The sequence below is a fragment of the Budorcas taxicolor genome, chromosome 8 (assembly GCF_023091745.1).
Source record: "Budorcas taxicolor isolate Tak-1 chromosome 8, Takin1.1, whole genome shotgun sequence".
NCBI lineage: Eukaryota > Metazoa > Chordata > Mammalia > Artiodactyla > Bovidae > Budorcas > Budorcas taxicolor.
In genome coordinates, this window is record NC_068917.1 from 105,119,488 (window position 1) to 105,135,352 (window position 15,865).

The window sequence follows — 15,865 nt, forward strand, 5'->3', positions numbered from 1 at the left end:
AATTTTTTTAACCTAATCTTGAGAGATTTTTACTTGAAGAGTATAAACCATTTACATTTGCAATATAACTGATGTGTTTGGTTGTTATTCCATGTTTGATTTGTGCTTTTAAGACGCCACTGAACATATTTAAGGTCATTTTGGTCAAATGGTAGCAAGTCTGTTCTGCTAATTAATTAATTTTGTGTGGGACCTTACATTGCCTGGGCCTTAAAGCACTTACATCAATAACATTTTATAGGTGCTGTTCCAGAATTGAAAGAAGAGAAGACGCAGCCACCACCAAAACCACGTTCTGGAGCTGTGGAAGAAACATTCAGAATTGTTAAGGACTCACTCAGTGATGACGTTGTTAAAGCCACTCAAGCCATCTATCAGTTTGAACTCTCAGGTAAGGGTTACTTCTGGTAATCTGTAGCTTTTATTGAAACAAAGTAGGGTGTTTTCTATAAAAGTATATCAGCTTCCACTAGTAATCACCTGGATAGATGGCTATATCCAGAACCTTTACCCTAGAATGTAGACGTTTGAGAAGAGCAGATAACTACTGATTTGTATTTTTGTGTTTTCTTTTTGGGTTTTGTGCGTCTATCAAAGCTTAGTTGGTAAATCATCTGCCTGCAATGCGGGAGACCCAGGTTCGATTTCTGGGTTGGGAAGATCCCCCAGAGAAAGAAATGGCAACCCTCTCCAGTATTTTTGCCTGGAGAATCCCATGGGCAGAGGAGCCTGGCAGGCACAGTCCATGGGATTGCAAGAATCGGACGTGACTTAGCAACTAAACCACCAACATCAAAGCTTTGGATCTGTGGTTATGTTGGGGTTCCTATATGTCAACCTATAATTATATCTACTTGTTTTAAACTGGTAGTTCCACATATAAGTGATATACTTGTTTTCTACGTGTTTTTGTAGTTCTTCTGATTTGTATTTTTAAGTTAATATCAGTACATATGGACATATGTAAAATAAAATTTCCTTATAGATACTTCCAGTGTTAACGTCTTGATGTATGATATTGAGAGAAAATCTTATTTAGAAGACAGGTAGTGTAATACAGTAATTTATTAACCATGGGCACCTTGCCTTTTTTGGCTGCACCACATACGGCTTGTGGGATTTTACTTTCCTGACAAAGGACTTAACCTGAGCCCACAGCAGTGATAAGCACTGAGTCCTAACCACTGGACTGCCAGGGAACTCTCTTGCTGTTTTTTAATCATTGAGATTATTCTGATCAGTCTGAATGCAGTCAGCTTTTAAAATCTCTCAATATTTTTCTTCTCAGTACAGTTTTAGTACATGTTAATGACAGTTTTAAGAATTAGCTAGCACAGTCCCATTGCACACAAACTTTGACATTACCAATTCTTTTATCCTTTATCACTTCTACTTTATCTTACTCCATCTGCATCTTCTTGTTTTTACTTCCTTTCCCTAGAACCCATAGTCCATTGCTTCAGTCACTGTCTTGCCTATGTCCTAAACTTCCTCACCTGCTGCTTGTGTCACCGACTGTCAAAATCCTAGTCCTGGATGATCAGACTGTCTACCTGCTCCGTGCTTGAGTCCAGGCTGCCAAGTCTTGCTGGGAAAACGTGGGGAGGGGAGTCACAGCACCAGTGGATCTGTACCAATAAAAATTCATCATTGGCCCTCCCCACCTGGGGTCTAAGCAGCACGTCAGAATTCATTGTTTCCATAGTCAGCTTCTTGCCTCAGTGACTATTTCAAACCTTTCAGTGCTCTTCAAATCTCCTCTCTCTCCCTTTACCACTTTCCTGCACATTTCTGCAGATAATCCCACCTCCTCTTTCACAGAGATAAGGGGAGCCAACAGATAGGAATTTATTTAGCTTCCTGCCATCTGATACCAAACCGATAAACCTCTCATCTTCCCCTTCCAGGAGGTCTGAGCTCAGCTCCAGATGTGTGCATCTTAAGCTTTAAGATCCATACTGATCTTCCCGCAGGGCATGCTAAAATGCAGAATCTGATTCAGTAGGTATGAGGGAGGGTCTGAAGTCTGCATTTCTGATGTGATGACAGTATTGCAGTTCATGGATCACAGTTGGAGTAGCAAAATTCTAGATCCCATTTTCTCTGGCCTCCTTAAGGAATATGTGCTGTCTCTTCCACCTATTTGTCCTGAAGCCTCCTTCCCAGTGGCTTTTTAACATTCCCAAAGTCTATTCTATCTTTAAAAAAATATATAGCAGTAATAACCCTTCCAATCACACTGCCCACTCCCATCTTTCTTCTCCCTTTCAGAGCCAAACTTATTTTCACGTACAGTTCTCTCTGCTCTGGTGTCATTTTCCTCCATCCCACTGAATTTTCTCTCACCAGAGTCCTCAGTGACTTCTGTGTCACCAGTGGGCATTTGCCATTCTTGCCTTGTCACCACTCTGCAGCATTGGATACTGTTGACCACACTTTCCTTCTGGAAATGTCCGTTTGCTTTTCTTCTCTGTCTGTCATCATGCCTTGTCAGTCTCCTGTGCTAGATGCTTCTCCATCCTTTTCTTAAATGTTAATGTTCTTCAGGTCACTGTCTTGGAACTCTGTATTCTACAGACTTTGTCTAGGAAAACCCCAAGCACTCACATGGCTTCAGTGACCATCAGAGCTGGTTCCTTATGTATCTCTCTAGTCTGGTCAGACTTCATGTGACATTTTCACCCAGCTATCACAAAGATGCCTCAGTCTGAAAATGTTCGTAATAATTCATCATTCCCAATACCCGCCTTTGGCACTACTTGTTAAATCTACTCTTCAATAGTCCTCTCTCAGAAAAAAAAAAAACAACAAACCACCATTATTTATCCAGCTTCCCAAGCCAAAATCTAGCAAAGTAAATCGTTCTTCTGCACCCTCCCTACCTTTCCCTCTTCATGTGCAATCCGCTACCTAATTCTGTGGTCCTGCTTTGGTAAGTTCTCACTCACATATGCCAACTTTTACCCATGTTCCCTGCTGTGATCCTGGCCCAGGCATAGATCCTCAAGCTCCTGAACAACCCCAGTCCCTTCCTAAATGGTCCCCTGCATCCTCAGTTTATTCACGTATGACTGCACTGGGTCTTCGCTGTCGCACACGGCCTTTCTCCAGTTGTGCCGAGTGGGGCTCTCCTCTAGTTACGGTGTGTGGCCTCCTGGCTGCGGTGGCTTCTCTGGTTGTGGAGCACGGGCTCTAGCGCAGGCAGGCTTCCGTAGTTGCGGCTCATGGGCTTAGTTGCCCTGCAGCACGTGGAATCTTCCCAGACCAGGGATTGAACCCGTGTCCCCTGCCTTGGCAGGCAGATTCTTTACCACTGGACCATCGGGGAAGTCCCTCTGCATCCTCTTTATCCCTCTCCAACATAGTATTCTCTACACTGCTGTTAGGGTGATCTATGTAAAGTGCAAGCCTAATGCCATTCTCCTTCCATGGCATATCCTGTAGAATAAAGACAGGGACTGCCTCATGAGTTCCTCTGAGGCCACCATCCACTCTCTTTCTATCTTCTGTACTTTTCCAGTTCCTCTTCTAGCAAATTCTTACCTAACTTTTAAATCTCTGCTTTGGCTGAACTTTCCTGACTCCACATTGCCCTCCATTTTGTCTTTTGTATGAACCATGTTATTGCAGAGTCTTCAGAGCCTAGCCTAGTGCCTGGCACATAATAAGTTCTTAAATATTGAGTTTTATAGAGGCCTGGGAATTTCAGCCTGGGTAACAGCATTATGTATGATTATTCTAACTGTACAGTTATTAAGAACAGAGCTTCATTGACATTTATTTCTATCTTTGTTTTCTGTGCAGGTGAAGATGGTGGAACATGGTTTCTTGATCTTAAAAGCAAGGGTGGTAATGTTGGATATGGAGAGCCTTCTGATCAGGCAGATGTGGTAATGAGTATGTCTACTGATGATTTTGTAAAAATGTTTTCAGGTGAGTTTTTAAATTTTGCTAGTTGACTGCTCAAGAAAAATTTTGTTCTAACATTTTGCTTTCAGTTCAGTCACTCAGTCATGTCCCAACTCTTTCGACCCCATGGACTGCAGCATGCCAGGCTTCCCTGTCCATTGCCAGCTCCCGGAGCTTGCTCAAACTCATGTCCATCAAGTCGGTGATGCCATCCAACCATCTTATCCTCTGTTGTCCCCTTCTCCTCCTGCCTTCAATCTTTCCCAGCATCAAGGTCTTTTCTAATGAGTCAGTTCTTCACATCAGGTGGCTAAACTATTGGAGTTTCAGCTTCAGCATCAGTCCTTCCAAAGAATATTCAGCATTGCTTTCCCTTATGATTGACTGGTTTGATCTCTTTGTAGTCCAAGGGACTCTCTCTTGAGAGTCTTCTCCAACACCACAGTTCAAAAGCATCGATTCTTTGGTGATCAGCTTTCTTTATAATCCAACTCTCACATCCATACATGACTACTGGAAAGACCATAGCTTTGACTATACGGACCTTTGTCAATAAAGTAATGTCTCTGCTTTTTAATATTCTGCCTTACATTTTGCTTTATCCGTTTTCAAATAATCAAGACTCAAACATGTTGTAGCCGTGCAGTCTTAGTGACTATTTATGTTTATTTGAAGAGTACATAGTTTTGGAAAGGTGATTCTTACCGTTACCTCTACTGACCCTTCAACTTAATCCAACAACAGGGCACAGATGTCAAAATACTCTTTTTGCATGACTGAAAAGCTAATAAGACAGTATTGGGAACCGAGAGATAAATCAGAAGAACTCCTAGGTAGACTTCATTTCTGCCAGTTGGACTAAGATACCATTTCCAATAACAGCTTGGAAACTGGAGGTGCTGAACTTAGCTGCAGCTCATCTATAGAGAGTAAGATCATGCTTCAATCTTGCCAGCTACTGTAATAGGAAAATGTAGCCATATCCCATGGCCCAGTGACCCTGTTTCTGAGGAATCCATAACCAAGAGAAGCTTGTACATCATTTTCTGTTCTGCCTATGTATCTTTAATTGTACTAGAAAAATGTTAGGGTAATCTTTTCTGTTTTCTACTCTGCAACACAACTCCAGATGGGTAGTTCATTAACACATGTACTTATAGAGTGAAGTTGCCCAGTTGTGTCTTACTCTTTGCAACCCCATGGTACGTAGCCTGCCAGGCTCCTCCATCCATGGGATTTTCCAGGCAAGAATACTGGAGTGGGTTGCCATTTCTCCAGGGGATCTTCCTGGGTTTGAACCTAGGAAGACCCAGGGATTGAACATGGGTCTCCTGTATTTCAGGCAGACTCTTTACCATCTGAGCCACCAGCTCAAATACTGAAATAGTAGCACTTTAAACAAAAGTATAACATTTTAACCTCAAGATCCTAAAGATTCATTTAAGTTATGAATGTTATTCTTTGTTCTCTTTTAACCTTCATAAATTGAAGATCAGTCAGAATGTGCTCTGTGCTGTGTAAGTCTCGTTTTCCATTTCTAGCCCGGGATGCTCATGGCCTACATACTATCAGAGCCAGTTTGTGTTTGATGTGTATGATGTTACTAATGATTGAGGTTTCTTCAACATCTGCTCCCCACTCCCCATTTTTTTAAACAGTAATGCTAAATATTCGTGGTTCAAAAATTAGAAAATATGCTTAGGAATAAGGAAAGTAAATAAAAATATTTTATTGTACTACTGAAGAATGACCATCAGTTGATTTTTAGTTTAAAGTTTAAGCAAAATATGTTTGGTTTAAACGCATTCTCCTTTAAGAAACCATAGCCATGTCTGTGACCTAATCTATATAGTAGATATGTTATAAATATTATATATATATATATATTAGAAGTTAGAAGTTAAGTTGCTCAGTCGTGTCCGACTCATTGCAACCCCATGGACTGTATGTAGCCCACCAGGCTCCTCCGTGGGATTGCCATGGGATTCTCCAGGCAAGAATCCTGGAGTGGGTTGCCATTTCCTTCTCCAGGGGATCTTCCCGACCCAGGGATCAAACCCAGGTCTCCTGCATTAGAGGCAGACGCTTTAACCTCTGAGCCACCAGGGAAGCCTATGTATATATTTTGAATGTATATAAATATGTATGTGTGCTTATAAAAACATGATTATAGCATTGTTTGGTAACCTTTTTCACTTACTACATTATAACATCTTTTAATGTTAACAAAGAGTTATCTTTGTAATCATTTTTAATGGTTTCTTTAGTGTTTGTTTAGTATTTTAAAATCTGTTTCCCTATAGGGCTTAAACACAGTGCTTTGGATGCTCAATAAATGTTTGGAGATTTTGAACCTTATAAATATATTTTGAACTTAAAAATCTTTAGAAATTAAAAAAATATTATTGTCATTTCACAAGTAGTTATAGTTCACATGTATATGATTACTGTTGAGTTAAGCAATGTTCCCAATAATGGCTTGAGATAAAAGATTTTCTCCATTTTATAAAAAGAAAGACTGAGGTATTGATGAATTAAATAATAAATACAGAGTCACATGGTGGGTGAGTCAATGTTGGAGTTAGGATTAGAATCCAAGCTAACTCCCAAGCTCTTGCTCTTCTAAATCATGGTATTTTGCCCTTCGGAGGAGAAAGAGTCCAGTGACCTCTTTAATTTACATTTTATTTATGTAGAATAAACTTGTAACAATGAACTTTACATTTATGTCTTTCTGTAAATGTGCCCCTGGATTGACTGGGGGAGGTCAGTCAGCTAAATGAGTAATTTATATATATATATATTTTTTGTTTTTTCTTACAAGATTGATAGCAGCAGTTCAGATTGGGAACAGATAAGCTTCGTTTCTGTTTCTTATGTCTTTTCATTCTTACTCTTTATCCCATCTACTCTCCTTTGAACTGGTGCAATTTAGTTCTCATATCCTAAGCATTCTCCTTTAAGAAACCATAGCCATGTCTGTGACCTAATCTATATAGTGAATGTGTTATTAATATCAAAAATCTCTCCTTTTGGCCAGTAGAGGCCACTGTATGGTAAAACATTATACTGCTGCTACTGCTGCTAAGTCACTTCAGTCGTGTCCGACTCTGTGCGACCCCATAGATGGCAGCCCACCAGGCTCCCCCGTCCCTGGGATTCTCCAGGCAAGAACACTGGAGTGGGCTGCCATTTCCTTCTCCAATGTATGAAAGTGAAAAGTGAAAGTGAAGTCACTCAGTCTTGTCCGACTCTTGGCGACCCCATGGACTGCAGCCTACCAGGCTCCTCCGTCCATGGGATTTTCCAGGCAAGAGTACTGGAGTGGGGTGCCATTACCTTCTCCAAAACATTATAACAGAAAGAAAATAAATTGTACAAGATTTACCTGATTAGCATTTTGGGAGGAGAAATACACACACACACACACGCATACACACACACACGCATACATATAAAATTGTGCTTACTACCAGTATTTTTCTGGAGAAGGCAATGGCAGCCCACTCCAGTACTCTTGCCTGGAAAATCCCATGGATGGAGGAGCCTGGTAGGCTGTAGTCCATGGGGTCGCTGAGGGTGGGACACGACTGAGCGACTTCACTTTCACGCATTGGAGAAGGAAATGGCAACCCACTCCAATGTTCTTGCCAGGAGAATCCCAGGGACGGGGGAGCCTTGTGGGCTGCCATCTATGGGGTTGCACAGAGTTGGACATGACTGATGAGACTTAGCAGCAGCAGCAGTATTTTTCAAAACAGTTTTGTTAAAGTATAACTTACATACCATAAAATCCACTCACTGTAAGTGTATATGATTTTTAGTAAATTTATAGGGTTGTACAACATCACTTATAATCCAGTTTGAGAACATTTCTATAACTCCCTCCAAAATTGTCTGTCTCTTTGCAGTCAGTTCCTCTTTACTGCCCAGCCAGCCCACACTGACTTGCTGTTTATAGATTTGCTGTTTCTGAACATTTCATATAAATGAAATTAAATAATATAGTCTTTCATTTTCTTTTATTTCATCCATCATGTTGTAGCATGTATCAATAGTTCAGTTCTTTTTCACTGCTAAATAATATTCCATCATATGGGAATAGCTCATACTTATCCACTCACCGGCTGGCAGGCCTTTGAGTTGTTTTAAATAGCTTCCCTCATAGCTCAGTTGGTAAAGAATCTGTCTGCAATGCAGGAGACCCCAGTTCTATTCCAGGGTCAGGAAGATCTGCTGGAGAAGGGATAGGCCACCCACTTCAGTATTCTTGGGCTTCCCTTGTGGCTCAGCTGGTAAAGAATCAGCCTGCAATGCGGGAGACCTGGGTTCAATACCTGGATTGGGAAGATTCCCCTGGAGAAGGAAAAGGCTACTCACTCCAGTATTCTGGCCTGGAGAATTCCATGGACTGTATAGTCCATGGGGTCGCAAAGAGTCAGACAAGACTGAGCGAGTTTCACTTTCAAACAGTTTTTCGCTATTATGAATAATGCTGCTGTGAATATTGTCATATACATATTTGTATAGATATATATTTTCATTTCTGTTGGGTTGATTCCTAAGAGTGGAATTGATTATTCTCTGGGTAGAGATTTCCTGCTTGAAATTCATCTTCCCTTAGAATTTTGAAGTCATTGCTCCATTTTCTAAGATTACCATGGAGGATTTGTTATTATTCTTTATTCTTAATCTTTTGTATCGACTCCTCTTTCTGAAAGTTTTGGAATCAAAACGGTCTCTTTCTCTGTAGTGTTCTGAAACTTCACAATGATCCTAACTGGTCTGGTCATTTTTCATTCATCTGCCTGGATAGTTGATGGGCTCTTTGGGAACGTATCTTATATTATTTCTTTGTTCTCAGTTTTCTCACTTCTCACATTCTGAAGGAAATATTAAATCTCCGATGTAAACATCTCACATTTAGGGCCTTCTTATACTTTCCTTTGTATTCCTTTACATTTATATACATATATATCTGTAGATAGCTCAGTTGGTAAAGAATCCGCCTGCAATGCAGAAGACCCTAGTTAGATTCCTGGGTTGGGAAGATCCACTGGAGAAGCGATAGGCTACCCACTCCAGTCTTCTTGGGCTTCCCTTGTGGCTCAGCTGGTAGAGAATCAGCCTGCAATGTGGTTGACCTGGTTTCGATCCCTGGGTTGGGAAGATCCCCAAGGGAAAGGCTACCCACTCCAATATTCTGGCCTAGAGAATTCCATGGACTGCATAGTCTATGGGGTCGCAAAGAGCCGGACACGACTGAGCAACTTTCACTTTACATATATATGTATACAGTAAGGAGAGACTTCATTTGAAAAGATTATTGTGTGTATGGGGGGGGACTAGTTTGTGGAGAGAGGCTTATTTAGTAGTGGGAGGAGTATTGCAGTAAAGAGACTGACTGCTGTGACCAGAAGAAGATTGCAAGTGTCTCCTTTTATTATATTTTAATATTGTTGATATATCAAAATCTTAATTTCCAAGAGTTCACTCACGTTTTCTCAGTTTCTCTCTTGTTCTTATTGTCCCCTTCTTCTTCCTCACTCTACCAGATTCTGTTCCCTTTCGCCTGCTTCTCCCCCTTCCTTTCCTTCCTCTTTTCTCGCCTACATTTCATCCCCTCCTCTTTTTCTCCCTTTCCAGGGCTTATGCTCGTGCGGACCTTTCTTCCAGCAGCCAGTTCTTGATACATTGTTACAGCTTCTCTTATCAATGAGGACATGAATTTTGTTTATTTACTTCTTTTCCATTTTACCTGCACCTGCAGTCTCTGTTTTCCCCAAATTGCTTTCATCTGTTTTTGGTTTGGAGTGATCTATATATATATATATCAAAGATATTTGTCTCCATTTGATGTCCATTCATCTTCACAGGCAAAGCTCTGTAAAGCTGATTGGAAGCTATGTATGCATGAGTGGGCCTGTGCACTATGGTGGGTTTTACTAGAGAGTGAGAGAGCAAGGCGCAGTTTTTTAGCTGAAGCCTAACAGTGAAAAGACCCGGAAGTGAAAGCAGCAAACAAAAGCAAAGTTCTCTCCCTCCAGGAGCTCCTATTTATTATGTTATTATTACATACAATTCTGTTTTAATGCTCACCATTGTATATTCTGGCATTTCTGTGGTTAAAATACTGTTGAGACATACTTGGTATCTATACTCTTACTGTCATTTCTTAAAAAGGTTATACTCATTTATGCCATTTGAGTTTTTGAATCTAAACTTGAAATATTAAGAGTTTTAATGAACTACAAAGGTTGAAAAATTAGTTAAAATAGTATTTGTTTACTACAACTCATTTGAGGGCCATCTATTCTTCAGTGTTGTGTAACTAACATATACATGTTGCATCTTCAGCTTTTTGACATCTTTTGTTGATTGTTGTTGTTATATTATCTGTTATAAGATACTGTTAAAATATAAATCAAGGAGTTAGGATTCCCAAGACACTGATAAAAAAAATTGGTATAAAAGAAATTTCTGTGCTTTAGAGCTTTATAGAACTCAGAAATTCTTTTTTATAATGCATGTTCTTGAAGTGGTATATCCCTAAGGGCATTAATGCTGCTTTTTCTTCTCTCATTTTCTCATTTTAGGGAAACTAAAACCAACAATGGCATTCATGTCAGGAAAACTGAAGATTAAAGGAAACATGGCCCTGGCAATCAAATTGGAGAAGCTAATGAATCAGATGAACTCCAAGCTATAAAGAGAAAAGAAAATATGTTGACTGCTAAGCTCAAAAAGTAAAAGGGCTCAACAGTTAAAATTGAATGTTTCTTTTCACCCCCCATTATGTTACAAGGATATGCTTGTTCTGGAAAAAAAATAGAATTTCTGTATCTATAAGATTTGAAATTGTAATTAAAACAGCTATCCAACCAAACATAAGCATCATTAAGTGGTCCTGTATCTCATATACCATCATCTTCTAGGAAAAGTATTATTGGTGATCAGTTAGGGTCAGGCAGTAACAATAACTCTTTTCATATCTTCTTCCCATGTAAAATGAGACTAGTCTGTTTTAAAATTTTCAGTTTAGGATTGTATACTAATGATATTTTAGGTTTAAAAATTTGTTTTAAAAAAGATCTTTTATAGTGCATTTTCAGAGAAATCATATAATAGAATACTTAATAAATACTGTTTGTGAATATGAATTAAACAAAAACATTTTTTCATTTTGTTGACTACCTTTCTAAATGTAAGTTACCTATAGGAAAATATTATTGATATAATTCAACTAATTGCAGTATAGATCCTACTTTAAATTATGTAAAGATATCCTAAAATAAAATAATTTCTTTCCAGAAGCATGCACTTGGTCACAGTGTTTTGAAATGATAATATTAAAATAGATGGTTATGGGCTGAATGGTATGCCCCCTTCAAATACTGAAGTCCTAACCCTGAGAATCTTAGAATGTGACTGTGTTTGGAGGATTTTAAACAAGTGATTAAGTTAAAACCAGGCTTTTAGGGTGGGTCATAATCCATTCGTGGAGAGGCAGTGTCACCCCACTCCAGTACTTTTGCCTGGAAAATCCCATGGATGGAGGAGCCTGGTGGGCTGCAGTCCATGGGGTCGCTAGAGCCGGATATGACTGAAGCGACTTAGCAGCAGCAGCATAATCCATTCTGACTAGTATCCTTTTAAGAGGAAATTTGGACACAACACCGAAACCAAGGCGGCACAGAGAATGACCATGTGGGACGAGCAAGATGGCAGTCACCTGCAAGCCAAGGAGGAGGCCTCGGAGGAAACCGAACCTACTGACACCTTGATCTCAGACGAGCTTCCAGAAGTGGAAGAAATTTCTGTTGCTTTAGCCACCCAGTTTGTGGCATTTTGTTATCGTAGTTCTAGCAAAGTAATACAGTAATTCATTTATATTTATGTTACAAACACAAGTTTCTGTGCCTGACACACAGTGGAGGCCAAACAAACTGAAACATTGGAGTTTGGAGAAGAAAAAGGTTTATAACAGGGCCAACCAAACAAGGAGATTGGGTGGTTCATGCTCAGAAAACCCAAACCCCCCGATTATTTTCAGGGAGAAGTTTTTAATAGGCAAACTTTGGGGTGAGGGCTGCAGGGTGTGTGACTTTATTCTGATTAGTTGGTAGTGAGGTAACAGGGAGGTGTTTCAGGAATCTTGATCTCAGCCTGAAGTTAACCATTCTCCACCTGAGAGGGGGAGCCTTAGTTCCTGCAGTAAAATCAAAGGTATTGTTATATATGTATCCCTTGAGGAGGAACCAGGACCCTGCCCCAAGCTTGCACTATTGCTTATTTAAGATTTTCTTTTTGATGTGGACCATTTTTAAAGTCTTTATTGAATCTGATATAATATTGCTTCTGTTATATGTTTTAGTTTTTTCACCTCCAGGAATGTGGGATCTTAGCTCCCCAACCAGAGATCAAAACTGAACTCCCTGCATTGGAAGTTGAAGTCCTAACCACTGGACCAACAGGCACTAGTGTTTCTTGACTACTGCGCCTCGCCTTGCCTCGCCTTGCCTCCCCTCCGTTCTCTGATTGGCAACTGTTTGAATCTGCTCTTTGTAATTCAGTAAAGGTCAAGGAGGCTGAATGAAGCCTACAGAACCCAGGAAGGTTTTGTACCTGGGACAGTCAATAAGGTCATGCTTTGTTTCATTTCTTTCTTTAAAAAAGCAAAAATTTTTTTAAATGCTTCTACTTTGTGGTGTTGTTCACTGTTCAGACTCGAGTCATGACTCTTTGCGACTGTGTGCTATGGACTACAGCACGCCAGGCTTCCCTGTCCTTCACTACCTCCCAGAGTTTCCTCAAACTCATATCCATTGAGTCAATGATGCCCATCCAACCGTCTCATCCTCTTCTGTCCCCTTCTCCTCCTGCCCTCAATCTTTCCCAGCATCAGGGTGTTTTTCAGTGATCCTCGATGGAGGGATTGAACCCACGTCTCATATCTCCTGCATTGGCAGGTGGGTTTCTTCACCTCTAGTGCCACCTAGGTTACAAGGGTGGGAGTCCTCATGATAAAGATTTAGTTCAGTTCAGTAACTCAGTCGTGTCTGCTCTTTGTGACCCCATGAAGTGCAGCACGCCAGGCCTCCCTGTCCATCACCAACTCCCAGAGTTCACTCAGACTTACGTCCATCGAGTCAGTGATGCCATCCAGCCATCTCATCCTCTGTCGTCCCCTTCTCCTCCTGCCCCCAATCCCTCCCAGCATCAGAGTCTTTTCCAATGAGTCAACGCTTCCCATGAGGTGGCCAAAGTACTGGAGTTTCAGCTTTAGCATCATTCCTTCCAAAGAAATCCCAGGGTTGATCTTCAGAATGGACTGGTTGGATCTCCTTGCAGTCCACGGGACTCTCAAGAGTCTTCTCCAACACCACAGTTCAAAAGCATCAATTCTTCGGTGCTCTGCCTTCTTCACAGTCCAACTCTCACATCCATACATGACCACTGGAAAAACCATAGCCTTGACTAGACGGACCTTAGTCGGCAAAGTAATGTCTCTGCTTTTGAATATGCTATCTAGGTTGGTCATAACTTTCCTTCCAAGGAGTAAGCATCTTTTAATTTCATGGCTGCAGTCACCATCTGCAGTGATTTTGGAGCCCCAAAAAATAAAGTCTGACACTGTTTCCCCATCTATTTCCCATGAAGTGATGGGACCGGATGCCATGATCTTCGTTTTCTGAATGTTGAGCTTTAAGCCAACTTTTTCACTCTCCTCTTTCACCATCATCAAGAGGCTTTTGGTTCCTCTTCACTTTCTGCCATAAGGGTGGTGGCATCTGCACATCTGAGGTTATTGATATTTCTCCCGGCAATCTTGATTCCAGCTTGTGTTTCTTCCAGTCCAGCATTTCTCATGATGTACTCTGCATAGAAGTTAAATAAGCAGGGTGACAATATACAGCCTTGACATACTCCGTTTCCTATTGGAACCAGTCTGTTGTTCCATGTCCAGTTCTAACTGTTGCTTCCTGACCTGCATACAGATTTCTCAAGAGGCAGGTTAAGTGGTCTGGTATTCCTATCTCTTTCAGAATTTTCCACAGTTGATTGTGATCCACACAGTCAAAGGCTTTGGCATAGTCAATAAAGCAGAAATAGATGTTTTTCTGGAACTCTCTTGCTTTTTCCATGATCGAGCAGATGTTGGCAATTTGATCTCTGGTTCCTCTGCCTTTTCTAAAACCAGCTTGAACATCAGGAAGTTCACAGTTCACTTATTGCTGAAGCCTGGCTTGGAGAATTTTGAGCATTACTTTACTAGCATGTGAGATGAGTGCAATTGTGCGATAGTTTGAGCATTCTTTGGCATTGCCTTTCTTTGGAATTGGAATGAAAACTGACCTTTTTCAGTCCTGTGGCCACTGCTGAGTTTTCCAAATTTGCTGGCATATTGAGTGCAGCACTTTCACAGCATCATCTTTCAGGATTTGAAACAGCTCAACTGGAATTCCGTCACCTCCACTAGCTTTGTTCATAGTGATGCTTCCTAAGGCCCACTTAACTTCACATTCCAGGATGTCTTGCTCTAGATGAGTGATCACACCATCGTGATTATCCGGGTCATGAAAATCTTTTTTGTACAGTTCTTCTGTGTATTCTTGCCACCTCTTCTTAATATCTTCTGCTTCTGTTAGGTCCATACCATTTCCGTCCTTTATAGAGCCCATCTCTACATGAACTGTTCCCTTGGTATCTCTAATTTTCTTGACGAGAACTCTAATCTTTCCCATTCTGTTCTTTTCCTCTATTTCTTTGCACTGATTGCTGAAGAAGGCTTTCTTCTCTCTTCTTGCTATTCTTTGGAACTCTGCATTCAGATGCTTATATCTTTCCTTTTCTCCTTTGTTTTTCACTTCTCTTCTTTTCACAGCTATCTGTAAGGCCTCCCCAGACAGCCATTTTGCTTTTTTGCATTTCTTTTTCACGGGGATGGTCTTGATCCCTGTCTCCTGTACAATGTCACGAACCTCATTCCATAGTTCATCAGGCACTCTATCTATCAGATCTAGTCCCTTAAGTCTATTTCTCACTTCCACTGTATAATCATAAGGGATTTGATTTAGGTCATACCTGAATGGTCTAGCGGTTTTCCCTACTTTCTTCAATTGAAGTCTGAATTTGGTAATAAGGAGTTCATGATCTGAGCCACAGTCAGCTCCTGGTCTTGTTTTTGTTGACTGTATAGAGCTTCTCCACCTTTGGCTGCAAAGACTATAATCAATCTGACTTTGGTGTTGACCATCTGGTGATGTCCATGTATAGTCTTCTCTTGTGTTGTTGGAAGAGGGTGTTTGCTATGACCAGTGCATTTTCTTGGCCAAACTCTATTAGTCTTTGCCCTGCTTCATTCCGCATTCCAAGGCCAAATTTGCCTGTTACTCCAGGTGTTTCTTGACTTCCTACTTTTGCATTCCAGTCCCCTGTAATGAAAAGGACATGTTTTTTGGGTGTTAGTTCTAAAAGGTCTTGTAGGTCTTCATAGAACCGTTCACCTTCAGCTTCTTCAGTGTTACTGGTTGGGGCATAAACTTGGATTACTGTGATATTGAATGGTTTGCCTTGCAGATGAACTGAGATCATTCTGTCGTTTTTGAGATTGCATCCAAGTACTGCATTTCGGACTCTTTTGTTGACCATGATGGCTACTCCATTTCTTCTGAGGGATTCCTGCCCGCAGTAGTAGATATAATGGTCATCTGAGTTAAATTCACCCATTCCAGTCCATTTTAGTTCGCTGATTCCTAGAATGTTGATGTTCACCCTTGCCATCTCTTGTTTGACCACTTCCAATTTGCCTTGATTCATGGACCTGACAAGCCAGGTTCCTATGCAATATTGCTCTTTACAGCATTGGATCTTGCTTCTATCACCAGTCACATCCACAGCTGGGTGTTGTTTTTGCTTTGGCTCCATCCCTTCATTCTTTCTGGAGTTATTTCTC

The 15,865-nt window shown here is 40.7% G+C and overlaps 1 protein-coding gene across 1 annotated transcript in view; it reads left to right on the plus strand.

Annotated features, from left to right (window-relative positions):
* Nucleotides 1–10,918, plus strand: part of HSDL2 (hydroxysteroid dehydrogenase like 2) — a 65,260-nt gene extending 54,342 nt beyond the window's left edge. Inside the window, exons 9-11 of the mRNA XM_052645141.1 lie at nt 242–391; nt 3,805–3,933; nt 10,506–10,918. Of these exons, the coding sequence (XP_052501101.1) occupies nt 242–391; nt 3,805–3,933; nt 10,506–10,618 (392 nt within the window). The 3' untranslated portion in view covers nt 10,619–10,918. The remainder of the gene's footprint in view (nt 1–241; nt 392–3,804; nt 3,934–10,505) is intronic.
* Nucleotides 10,919–15,865: the final 4,947 nt, after the last annotated feature.